Raw genomic sequence first — 13,309 nt, forward strand, 5'->3', positions numbered from 1 at the left:
CAGACACTGAATCACTCCATGAGTCGAGTCTAAAATTTACTCTGAATCAGTTCACTACAAATGGTTCACAAGAAAAAAAGAGGAAAGAGGACTAAGTAAATGACAGGAGATGATAGAAGATATAACACACACACATACACACAGACACGCACACACACACATTCCTGCTTCCTCTCTTTTAATTAACGACTACTAATTTAATGTTGAGTTTCACTGTAAGGTTTTTACAGGAATTAAACTCAAAGATTAAATTTTGATTCTTTTCTATTATTTTACTCCCATTACACAGTGTGTGTGTGTGTGTGTGTGTGTGTGTGTGTGTGTGTGTGTGTGTGTGTGAGAAAGAGAAAGTGATCTCATTTTCCCGTCCTGGCTTTAGCCCTTTTCATTTATTCATTAAAGTTATTAGAGCAGGGTTGATGTTGAAGCAGAAACACACTGAACTCCTGCAGCGGTCTGAACCTCGGCTCACGGGGAAGGGAACCAGAAACAGATAAATACCAACACTTTATATACAATAATAATAATAATAATAATAATAATAATAATAATAATAAACTGTAAACACTGACAGATCACTGTGGAGAGAGAGGAATACAATACTTCAGGATGTGCTGTCACTCACACACACACACACTCACTCTATACACACACACTCACTGACTCACTCAACACACACACACACACTCACTCAACACTCACACACTCACTGACTCACTCAACACACACACTCACTCACTCAACACTCACACACACACTCACTCACACCGCTGATTATTTTACTCCAAACAAGGAATAAATGATTTCTCCGTAATGGACAGATTATGAAAGAGAGTAAGAAAATGAGTGTTTCAGCTTGAAGCCATCACTGTTTAAAGTGTGTGTGTATGTGTGTGTGTGTGTGTGTGTGTGTGTGAGCTGATAAGACCACGGTGTTGGACAGTCGTGTGGCAGATATCAGCATGGCTTTGATGTGACAGGACGGAGGGATGAGAAGACGACAGGAAAGAGACTCGTATCCATCCTCACATGGGATCCAGGATTCCTGGGAATTTCACCATAAACATTCCGGATCTCTCTCATCTCCAAATGCGACTGGAATCATCACGGAGTCTATCCCTCCTTCGCTGATTCAGTAAGAACTTTGAGGAAGAACGCTTCCTGTCCTCTTCATCATACAGACAGACGAGAACGACTGGCCAGAGACACACTGACTGACAGGAGAGACACAGAGGATGCCCCGCCCACTCTGACACCATGCCCCGCCCACTCAGAAAGACGAGAACGACTGGCCAGAGACACACTGACTGACTGAGAGTATGCCCCGCCCACTGACAGATGAGAACGACTGGCCAGAGACGCTGTGACTGACTGTGTATGCCACGCCCACACCGACACTATACTCCGGCCCACACTGACACTATGCCCCGCCCATTCAGACAGTATGCCCCACCCATTCTGACACTATGTCCCGCCCACTCTGACCAAATATCCTGCCCACCCTGGCACTATGTCCCACCTACTCTGACAATATGCCCCGCCCACCCAGGCAGTAGGCCCTGCCTCACTCCTGTGGTTCCTTTGTACAACAGAAAAGACTCTAAAAGTGGCTAAAAGATAAAAGTCTCGTCGTCTTTCTTTAGAGAAATATTTTTGAGTCCAGGTTTTCAGTAAAGTCTGGGTTTTCCTCAGACCAGTAAAAGCCCGTGATAACGTGCTCCTCACAGACTGGTGTTCACTGGTTTATCCACAAACTGTTATGTTTAGCCACGCCCACAAAACCCACCCACCTTTGGATTTGGATGAAGAATCATTGATTAGCTAACAGCCTCAGCAGCGTGTTTCTCATCGTAGCGTCTCTTTATTCCGTTCTGTTCTCAAACCGTCTCCAACTTTAATCTCCTAACAGTCTCTCTCTCTCTCTCTCTCTCCATCTCCACTGCACTCTCTCTCCACCGCTCTCTCTCTCCACAGCACTTTCTCTCTCTCTCTCTCTCTCTCTCTCTCCCCCCTCTCTCACTCCATACCTTAATCTTTCTCTCTCTCTCCCTCTCTCTACCACTCTCTCTCTCTCCCCCCTCTCTCACTCCATACCTTAATCTTTCTCTCTCTCTCCCTCTCTCTACAGCTCTATCTCGCTCTCCCCCTCTCTCACTCTATACCTCAATCTCTTTCTCTCTCCCTCTCTCTTTCTTTTAAAAATAACCAGTGGGTAATTATTTGCTGAAATGTCAGTACGAGGGACGGGGGACGTCTCCGGAATAAACGCATCAGTCAAAAGGACGGCTTGCCTCGCCGCGCCATTTTCAATTATTCACCACCGCTTGGCTTAATGAAGCCCAACACACACACACACACACACACACGCACACACACAGCTTATAATCGACGGCTCGGGGCTGGGAATTCTCACGGATGGAAAGCGATCAAGTGTGTGATAAAGAGTGAAAGAAGAAGAAATAAGAAAATATATAGGAGAGAGGAAAAGAGGGATGAAAAGAGAGAGAGAGAGACAGAGACAGAGAGAGAGAGAGCGGATGAAAACTTTCTTCTCCTCCTGTTACAATGCACACACTCACTCTCTGTGTCTTTGCCATGTTCTGATAAATCACTCACAATACACTCCAGACCATTAAAAAGATATTAAACGTGTGTGTGTGTGTGTGTGCTTCTGCCCTCGCCCCCTAATTTATCTCACTGGAGGACGGAATATTCTGCGTCTGTTGATGAAGGATGAAGCGTAGGAACGTTCCTCCTTCAGACTCCTGCGTTTCTCATCCTGTTCTCCGTGTGAGCCTCGCTCTCCCGCTGACATCATCACAGCGCTTTAACTCAGCAGACAAGACGCTAACGAAGACGCTCCGGCGCAACACGTTCGGTTTAATTGAGGAAAAAAACAAAACGAACCCGTCTCTCTGTTTCAGAGCTCTGATGTTTTTATTACCCAGCTCAAAAGTTTGTGACTCTACTGAAGGTGAATAAGCTTCATGAATCAGTGAAAAAAACATGAAGTATGTAAGACATTAAACGTAGATTCATGATCAATCAAAAAAAACTGAAAATGTTAAAACTGTTTTAAATGATAAATTATCATAAAAATGAAATATTGATTTTAATTCCACCATCAAAAGACTAGGATTTAGTTTCAATGAGTATAAAGTTCTGCCTTTAACATTAGAATTTATATGAATAAATATTTATAAACATAAAGTTTAATAAACGCAAACACTTTGTATTTTCAGCTGGTTAAAAGATTCAAAGTGAAATCTGTTTAAAAAAAAGGACTCTTCACAAATAAAGAGGAAAATATGATAAAATATATATCTCTCTCTCTATCTGTCTGTCCATCTATCTATCTATCTATCTATCTATCTCTCTCTCTCTCTCTCTCTCTCTCTGTCTGTCTGTCTATCTATCTATCTATCTATCTATCTATCTATCTCTCTCTCTCTCTCTCTCTCTCTCTCTCTCTCTCTCTCTCTCTCTCTGTCTGTCTGTCTGTCTATCTATCTATCTATCTATCTATCTATCTATCTATCTATCTATCTATCTATCTATCTATCTATCTATCTATCTATCTATCTATCTCTCTCTCTCTATCTGTCTGTCCATCTATCTATCTATCTATCTATCTATCTATCTATCTATCTATCTGTCTGTCTGTCTGTCTGTCTGTCAATCTATCTATCTATCTACCTGTCTATCTACCTGTCTGACTTTCTGTCTGTCTATCTATCTATCTATCTATCTATCTATCTATCTGTCTGTCTATCTATCTATCTATCTATCTATCTACCTCTCTATCTACCTGTCTGTCTATCTATCTATCTATCTATCTATCTATCTATCTATCTATCTATCTATCTATCTATCTATCTATCTACCTGTCTGTCTGTCTATCTATCTATCTATCTATCTATCTATCTATCTATCTATCTATCTGTCTGTCTGTCTATCTATCTACCTCTCTATCTGTCTGTCTGTCTATCTACCTGTCTGTCTGTCTGTCTGTCTATCTATCTACCTCTCTATCTATCTATCTATCTATCTATCTATCTATCTATCTATCTGTCAATCTGTCTATCTATCATTCTATCTATCTATCTATCTATCTATCTATCTATCTATCTATCTATCTATCTATCTATCTACCTCTCTATCTACCTGTCTGTCTGTCTATCTATCTATCTATCTATCTATCTATCTATCTATCTATCTATCTATCTATCTATCTATCTATCTATCTATCTATCTATCTACCTGTCTGTCTGTCTATCTATCTATCTATCTATCTATCTATCTATCTGTCTGTCTGTCTGTCTGTCTGTCTGTCTGTCTGTCTGTCTATCTATCTACCTCTCTATCTGTCTGTCTGTCTATCTACCTGTCTGTCTGTCTGTCTGTCTATCTATCTACCTCTCTATCTACCTGTCTGTCTGTCTATCTATCTATCTATCTGTCAATCTGTCTATCTGTCTATCTATCATTCTATCTATCTATCTATCTATCTATCTATCTATCTATCTACCTCTCTATCTACCTGTCTGTCTGTCTATCTATCTATCTACCTCTCTATCTACCTGTCTGTCTGTCTATCTATCTATCTATCTATCTATCTATCTATCTATCTATCTATCTGTCAATCTATCTGTCAATCTATCTATCTATCTGTCTATCTGTCAATCTATCTATCTATCTGTCTATCTATCTATCTACCTCGCTATCTGTCTGTCTGTCTATCTATCTATCTATCTATCTACCTGTCTGTCTGTCTATCTATCTATCTATCTATCTATCTATCTATCTATCTAGTGTTTTTTCCTCCATTATATTTACCCGGAAGTTGATGTTCAGCTGAAAGGGTTACATTAGAATAAAGAACGCAGTCCGCGGCAGAATATCAAACGCCTCCACGCTTCAAACAGAGTGCACCTGCACGCGCGCTCCACCCCGTTATCTTACACCCTAAGTAGGACGCCTACGTAGGCAGTAGCAGGCCGTTTGGTACTCGGTCATCACTGGACAGCGCCGGGTGGCGTTTTTAACGCCGAGGATGAAATAATTGTCGTATTTAAATCATTTCCATCACACAGTCCTTACCTCCTTCTTCTTCTGTCCTCCTCCGGGCTGAAGGAAAAGCGCCAGAAGCAGAAACAACAACGCGAACAGCAGCTTGAAAGACAAGCGCTGAGATGTGGCAGCCATTTTGGAAGATGCTCCCCGTTGTACAGCGTCTGAGGAAAGCGATTGGCTCAAGCGGCGACCAATCAGAAACGAGCCTGCTGCTGTGGCTTCATGGGAAATGTAGTTGTATTTTGAATCGCTGCTAATAACGGCGTTATGCTAGTTAATTCAGCAGGTATTAAAGCTGTACCAAGTGAAACACAGTTCGAGTTTAAAATCCTACCTGTTTTTTTTGCTTATATTTCATATTATATCATTTTATATCAATGCAACATATTAAGCAAAAAAACATAACCCTCAATAACATTAGCTAAAGCTTAGAGTTAATGACTAGCATTTTGACTAGCATTCCTAACAGTACAATAAATGATCTGGAGAATTCTCTAGAAACAACCAAAGAAACAAACAAACAAAATTTCTTCCATAATGTTCCATGTACTGGTACGGAACTAGCCCCAGTTTATAGATTAGCATCTTAGCAATGTCTGCTTGGTTTTTTTTTTTTAATTTTTTTAAAAATACCAGTCTTTGTTACATTTCTTTATGTCTCACTTAATAATCCAGACTAAAATAATCCAGATTATCAGTAACATTTATTTCTTGGCCGTTTTCAGTTAGCACGAAAGAGCGGACGAGTTTTTTCCTCCCCTGCATCTTCCCTCCTCATCAGCAGGGGGTGACTCTGAGACTGAGAACATCTCAGCCTGGGAATTAAGCTGCAAAAATTGGGTGGTTATAAAATAATGATTATTAGCACCTGATAGAACGACGGAGACAAGAGCCTGGAACTATTAGCATGTTTTATAGCTTCAGTGCTAGCCATAAACACTCGTCACCGCGCGCTGAGCTGAGCTGCCTGATGGAGCTCTATTTTACTTCCTGCTGATTACAGGGATTACTTTTGATACGTCAAAACTGTGTGTGTGTGAGTGTGTGTGTGTGTGTTTGTGTGAGTGTTTAGAGATAAACACTGAAAGTTATTAACTTGTCTGAATGTTAAATGTTAAAACTGCCACAGTCTGTTTGCTTGGTCTGATTGTCTGATTGTGTGTGTGTGTGTGTGTGTGTTTGTGTGTTTGTGTGTGTGTGTGTGTACTCAGACATGGAGATGCATGACGTTATTAAAGTCAATGAGTCGTGAAGAGCAATACACGCGTGTCGCGTGCAGCAGTTAGAGCAGGATTTAGCGCGAGCGCTCTGCATCGACTAGACGCAACGCCGTTATAAACCTGAGAAATGATTATACTCCACGCTCGGAGCCCCGCCCACTAACCACGCCCACAACACTCTCGCCTCACTGAATATCAGGGCATGAGTGGAGACTGCTTTGCTAAAGAACTTGTTCTTGACCCCCCCCAAAAAATAAATAAATAAATCCAGCATTTAGTTTTCGAGCTGAAATTAAACATTCTGTTAAAAATAAATTAATTGTGTATTTTGCATTTATTCATATTTCTAAACAAATCCATACAAATCGAGCTGGATTTCTGAAACAAAAAAACATTAAAGCTTTTAAATTTAAAATTATCCAAATGCTTAAATTATTATAACTATTATTATTATTATTATTATTATTATTATTATTATTATTATTTATTGTTATTACTATTAGTAGTAGTAGTAGTAATTAATTGATCAATGAATTGTATTATTATTATTATTATTATTATTATTATTAAATTTATGTGTTTATTTATTATTATTATTATTATTATTATTATTATTATTATTAGTAGTAGTAGTATTATTATTATTAGTATTATTTCTAGTTCTATAAAAATAATTGTTTATTAAGGTGATGCGAGGATCAGTGACTCTATTCTCAGTAAAAAATAAAACAATTCTTTTTTTCTTTTTCTTTTTAAGAAATTGAAATAAAAGTGAAGTGAAAGCTTCATCACAATGTCTCTAAATTCTGAATTTTAAAGTAAGCTTCAGTTCATTCAATAGTTTTCATCTCAAACGTGGCGCTATGGGGTGGAAATAATAATAATAATAATAATAATAATAATAATAATAATAGAAGGTGACCGCAGGCAAATTTTCAATATTTAGGTGACATTGGTGAGGCTCAAGATTTATCTGGGACACACTTCTGAAAATACAACACCTACATACACACTCACCCGAGGGACACACACACACACACACACACACTCCTAGGCCACACCGTTTTAGGCTCCTGTCATGTCGGCGTGGTCAGATCACAGCCCCGCTTTGGGCACTGACGTCACCGGGCCCTTTGTTAACACGAGGCGCCCTACACACACACACACACACACACGCAGTTATGTCAGGTGCACACATAAAAGAGCGTGCCAAAGAAATGATTAATTACAAAATGGCTGGAAAAAAGAAAAAAAGAGAAAAGAAACAGATCGACGGGAGACCTGAGCGCGTGCACTACGTTTATAGGCACGCGATTTCTCTCTCTCTTAATTAATCCCTCACACACACACACACACACACACACACATTCAGTTAATGTCGAAGTATTCATAAATCTTAAATGACGTCATCATTTTTGCGCGCGATCATATGTACTCGGCTCGGCACGTGGCGGTTGTGTTTGTTGCAGTTACAGTGTGCGCTCGTGCCAATTAAAAGTTAAAAAGCACTGCAGATGCGCATCTCTCTCTCTCTCTCTCTCTCTCTCTCTCAATTTCTCTCCCTTTTTTTCTAACCAAGTTTTCCTCTTCTTTTCCCTCCTCATTTTCTTCTTCATCCTTTTGTCATCATCCTTTTCTTTCTCTCCTCTTCTCTCTTGTGCTCTCTCTCTCTCTCTCTCTCTCTCTCTCTCTCTCTCTCTCTCTCTCTCATCTTTCTGACTTTTATTTCTCTCCCTTTCTTCCACCCAAGCATCCCTCTTCTTTTCCCCTTTTCCTCTATCATTCTTTCCTTTCTTTTCTCTTCTCTCTTGTACTCTTGCGCTCTCTCTCTCTCTCTCTCTCTCTCTCTCTCTCTCTGAGCCCCACTGTCGCTCAGAGACAGATCCACCCCCTCTCTCTCTCCAATCCCACTATCCTTCCATCCTTCCTTCCTTCTCTTCTTCATCCCGCATTTCTTTCCGAGCGAAGACCCTGCCGCAGGAGGAGGAAGGAATGTGTGAGGACCCGCCGCGCCGTGCGCGCTCCCGTGCAGAGCGCGTCGGGGGCGCGCGCCGGCGGATTTAGTCTCCCCCGGTCAGACGCAGAAAGCGGAGCGGCGCGAGAGATTAATTTCGGGGTGCTTTGTTTTTTTTTTAGATTAAAATTCTCTTCCTCTGATTATTATTCTTATTCCTGTCGGCGCGTATCCGGCTCATGGGACTAACGCGCAGCGGATCCCGAACATCCGGGGACGCGGATCGGCACCGGGAATGAGCCGTTAGTCCTGACTACACAACTTTATTCCGGTGTGTGTTGTGTTATCGGCGCAGACTCCCGTTCATCGCGCGCGCATGGAGCGATCGGCATCGCTGGATATCGAGGCGCTGAAGGTGAGAGTCTGTGTATATTTTGGAGATGATGATGATGATGATGATGAGTGGCTAATGGCTGACTCTCGGATCGAAGCGCGCGTGGGGTGCATTTCAATAGTGCGGGTTGCAGCTCTGCCGCGGACCGGTGCTGTGCGGATCCGTATGTGTGTGTGCGTGTGTGTGTGTGTGTGCGTGTGTGTATTTGCTGTTGATGATGATGATGATGATGATGCACGCGATCAGATGCGAGTCCCACAAGGCTAGGAGTGTGCCCTTATAATCTGCACGCGCGATCGTGGGTCTTTTTTTAATCCCACTTTCCTCTTCTCCCTCGCGCGAAATGTAAAGTTGTGTTTATTTATTTATTTGTTTGTTTGTGTTTGTTTATTCATGACACATTTACATGTGCTGTCGCAACTTTTCATCATCTCGGGTTCGACCTTCATCTGAATATTAATGAATTTTCATATTAGTGTTGAATATTCATTTGGAGAATTTCAGCACCTGCGACGTGGACAGCTCCGTAAAACTCTCTCTCTCTCTCTCTCTCTCTCTCTCTCTCTCTCTCTCTCTCTCACACACACACAAACACACACATTTTGCCCTCTTTTTTCTCTCTCTACCGTATGTTCAATCCATTCTTCCTGCCCTCCTTCCTCTCCCTCTCTTTTTCTTTGACACATCTCTCTATTCCTTCTGTTGCTTATTCTTTACCCTTCCTTCCTTCCATCCCTCCTTCCTTCTTTCACTTTCAATTCTTTATCTCCGTCACTTCTCTCCATCTCATTTTATCATTTATTTTCTATTCCATCTTTTATCCATACTTTCATTGTTGTGTTTCTTTCTTTCTTTCTTTCTTTCTTTCTTTCTTTCTTTCTTTCTTTCTTTCTTTCTTTAAATAAATCTTTCTCTAATGCTCTCTCTCTCTATTTGCATTTGTGCATGCGTGTGTGTATGTGTGTGTGTGTGAGTGTGTGTGTGCGTGCGTGTGTGTGTCTGTGTGTGTGTTTGTGTGTGAGTGTGTGTGTGTGTGTGCGTGCATATGTGAGTGCGTGTGTGAGTGCGTGTGTGAGTGCGTGTGTGTGTGTGTGTGTGTGAGAGTGTGTGTGTGTGTGCGTGAGTGCGTGTGTGTGTGTGTGTGTGTGAGAGTGTGTGTGTGTGTGCGTGAGTGCGTGTGTGTGTGTGTGTGTGTGAGAGTGTGTGTGTGTGTGCGTGCGTGTGTGTGTGTGTGAGTGTGTGTGTGTGTCTGTGAGTGTGTGTGTGTGTGTGCGTGCGTGTGTGAGTGTGTGTCTGTGAGTGTGTGTGTGTGTGTGTGCGTGAGTGAGTGCGTGTGTGTGTGAGTGCGTGAGTGCGTGTGTGTGTGTGTGTGTGTGTGTGAGTGTGTGTGTGTGTGTCTGTGAGTGTGTGTGTGTGTGTGCGTGTGTGTGTGCGTGCGTGCGTGAGTGCGTGTGTGTGTGCGTGCGTGAGTGAGTGCGTGTGTGTGTGAGTGTGTGAGTGCGTGTGTGTGTGTGTGCGTGTGTGTGTGTGTGTGTGTGTATGTGTGTGTGTGTGTATACTCCTCATAATGAGATGAATAAATGAAAGGCCCGTGTGTTTATTTCTAATTAATGTGAAGTTCAGCCTGAAAGCAATTTCTAGTAGTCTCACACACACACACACACACCCACACACCCACACACACACACAAACACACAAGCACTGTTTCTTTTACACCTCTTTCACTGACACTGACAGGCGCAGAGACTCGGAGGCCACGCCCCCTTTTTCAGCCTGACAGATAGAGAAGCCTAAATTAATTTAAGCACCTAAATGATTCAGTGAATCAATTCAACTGATTCAAATGGATGAATCATATCAGAATCCTCAGCAGCTCAGATTTCTTAAAGATCAAGTTTTATGGGGGCAGATACATGCTGTGTGTGTGTGTGTGTGATTTACTTGTTTACACCTCGTTCACACATGGCTGCCTCGCCTCTACAGCTCCAGGGACATGAGGTTTTTTAAGTGTGGGAGCATTTCGTCATGACCTGCCCTGTCACGCGCTGAACTGAATTATGGGAAACATCCAGTGCTGCTTTTAAACCTGTCTGTAATAAGAAAGGAGAAAGGAAGATCTTCCGCATGGTGATCATGTTCAGATCTGTTCAGACTGATCACAAAGGAATCAACTGCAAATGATTCAGTTCACTGAAGTACAGAATGTTTAGAGAGAGAGAGAGAGAGAGAGAGAGTAAGACAGACTAATGTATAGAGAGAGAGAGACAGACATACAGACAGACAGATGCAGAGAGACAGATAGACAGACAGACAGATAGATAGATACAGCCAGACAGATGTAAAGACAGACAGATATATAGATGAAGTGAGACAGACTGACAGACTGACAGACAGACAGACAGATGTAGAGAGACAGACAGGTAGGTGTAGAGAAACAGCCAGACAGATGTAGAGAGACAGACAGACATATGTAGAGAGGCAGATAGACAAACAGTTGTAGATAGACAAACAGACAGACAGATGTAGAGAGACAGACATACAAACAGACAGACAGATGTAGAGAGACAGACAGACAGATATATGTAGAGAGGGAGATAGACAGACAGACAGATGTAAAAGGATAGACAGACAGATGTAGAGAGACAGACAGACAGACAGATGTAAAGAGCTTCTGAACCTATAAGCATATAATATACGTAGCATTCGAGGACGCTAACCTGATGCTAGCCGTGTTTCTGTGTGTCAGTTTAATTGAAACTCTCTAACACACCATGCTTCCTTTGCGCTAACGCTCCGCCCACGCCCGCGATTGTAATCTGGCTAAAAAGCTTAGCTAATTGCTAGCATTGTTCCAGGAAAAGGGTGACGACGCAGTGCGCTAATCAACTCCACTGATACCCTTCAGTCCATCAGATAGAGGAGTGGAATAAACTGTTCAGTGTTTTCTGGGGGAAATAGCAGCACTGGTATAAACGGATGAGTTAATAATGAAAGACAGAGAGAGAGAGAGAGAGAGAGAGAGGAAGGGAGAGAGAGAGAGAGAGGAAGGGAAGGAGAGAGAGAGAGAGAGAGAGAGAGAGAGGAAGGGAGAGAGAGAGAGAGAGGAAGGGAAGGAGAGAGAGAGAGAGAGAGAGAGAGAGAGAGAGAGGAAGGGAAGGAGAGAGAGAGAGAGAGAGAACAGCTTGGTTCCCTTTGAGGAAGAGAACCCTTAACTTTAGAGAGAACCACTGAGGAACCCCTGAAAGTGTAAGACAGAGAGTGAATAAAAGAGAAGAAAAAAGATAGAATAAAAAAATTGAGAGGAGAGTGAAAGAGAGAAAAACAGAACATATAAGTTATATAAGATATAAATGGATGAATGACCGAAAGACTGAGAGAGAGAGAGAGAGAGAGAGAGAGAGAGAATGAGAATGTGGGTGAAAGAGAAAGACAGAATAAGACAGATGGGATGTGAAAGTAGAGAAGATGGAGAAGGAGAGAGAGACAGGCAGAATTAAACAATGAAATAGAGAGAGAAAAAAGGATAAACAAGATGATGAGAGAGAGAGAGAGAGAGAGAGTGAGAGTGAGAGAACGATGCTGATTGGAAATGAAAGCATAAAAGAGATTGTGTCTGAAGGGAACTGTGGTTCTGTGCACTCCTCTCTTTCACTGTCACTCATCCTCTCATCTCTCTCTCATCATCATCATCATCATCATCATCTCTCTCTCTCTCTCTCTCTCTCTCTCTCTCTCTTTCATTTTTCTCCTCTTTGCTCTCTAGCTCTTTGTATCATGGTTCCACTTGAAGCAGTTTCTGATGTTTCTGGAAAGTTCTCTGGATGTCTGCTCGTCGCTCGGTTACTGAGTTCCACATCCTCCAGATGAACAAACCACAGATCCTCAGGGAAGGATGAGAGATGAAAAGGGAAAAGACAGAGGGAGGAGAAGAAAAGAGGAGAGAAAAAAGGAAGAGATAGAGGGCAGAATAGCAGTATGTGGGGGATGGACAAAGATAAAAGAGTAGAGAGAGAGAGAGAGAGAGAGAGAGAGAGAGATGAAGAAGGCTGAGTAACAATCTGACATTGAGAGAGAGAGAGAGAGACAGACAGACAGACAGACTAATCTATTGAGAGAGACAGAGAGATGTAAAAAGAGACAGACATACAGACAGATGTAGAGGCATACAGACAGACAGGTGTAGAGACAGGCAGTCCATCAGACAGACAGATGTAGAGACTGGCCGACAAACAGACAGACAGGTGTAGAGACAGGCAGTCCATCAGACAGACATATGTAGAGACTGGCAGACAAACAGACAGACAGATGTAGAGACAGACAGTCTTTCAGACAGACAGATGTAGACACAGATATACAGACAGATGTAAAGAGACACAGACAGATAGACATACAGACAGATGTTAAGAGACAGACAGACAGACAGACATAGAGGTGTAGAGACAGTCTGTCAGACAGACAGATGTAGAGACAGACAGTCCATAGACAGACAGATGTAGAGACAGACATACAGACAGATGTAAAGAGACAGACAGACAGACAGACAGAGAAGTGTAGAGACAGACAGTCTGTCAGACAGACAGATGTAAAGAGACATACAGACAGATATAAAGAGACAGACAGTCCATCAGACAGACAGATGTAGAGACAGACATACAGACAGATGTAAAG

General features: G+C 42.1%; 2 protein-coding genes across 6 annotated transcripts in view; one reads left to right on the forward strand and one right to left on the reverse strand.

The window, feature by feature from the left end:
- tusc3 (tumor suppressor candidate 3) overlaps positions 1 to 5,227 on the reverse strand; it is a 100,862-nt gene extending 95,635 nt beyond the window's left edge. For all 3 annotated transcript variants that reach the window (XM_058385139.1, XM_058385138.1, XM_058385137.1), the window contains exon 1: positions 5,101 to 5,227. In XM_058385139.1, the coding sequence (XP_058241122.1) occupies positions 5,101 to 5,205 (105 nt within the window). In that variant the 5' untranslated portion in view covers positions 5,206 to 5,227. The remainder of the gene's footprint in view (positions 1 to 5,100) is intronic.
- A 2,932-nt stretch (positions 5,228 to 8,159) lies between these two features.
- Positions 8,160 to 13,309, forward strand: part of LOC131349274 (zeta-sarcoglycan) — a 165,970-nt gene continuing 160,820 nt past the window's right edge. Inside the window, exon 1 of one of the 3 annotated variants that reach the window (XM_058384826.1) lies at positions 8,160 to 8,662. Coding sequence is in view for 2 of the 3 variants with exons in the window: in XM_058384824.1 (XP_058240807.1) it covers positions 8,624 to 8,662 (39 nt within the window). In the remaining variant the exon portion in view is untranslated. The remainder of the gene's footprint in view (positions 8,663 to 13,309) is intronic. The other 2 variants (XM_058384824.1, XM_058384825.1) reach the window with 2 other exon arrangements.

The sequence above is a fragment of the Hemibagrus wyckioides genome, linkage group LG29 (assembly GCF_019097595.1).
Source record: "Hemibagrus wyckioides isolate EC202008001 linkage group LG29, SWU_Hwy_1.0, whole genome shotgun sequence".
Taxonomy (NCBI): Eukaryota; Metazoa; Chordata; class Actinopteri; order Siluriformes; family Bagridae; genus Hemibagrus; species Hemibagrus wyckioides.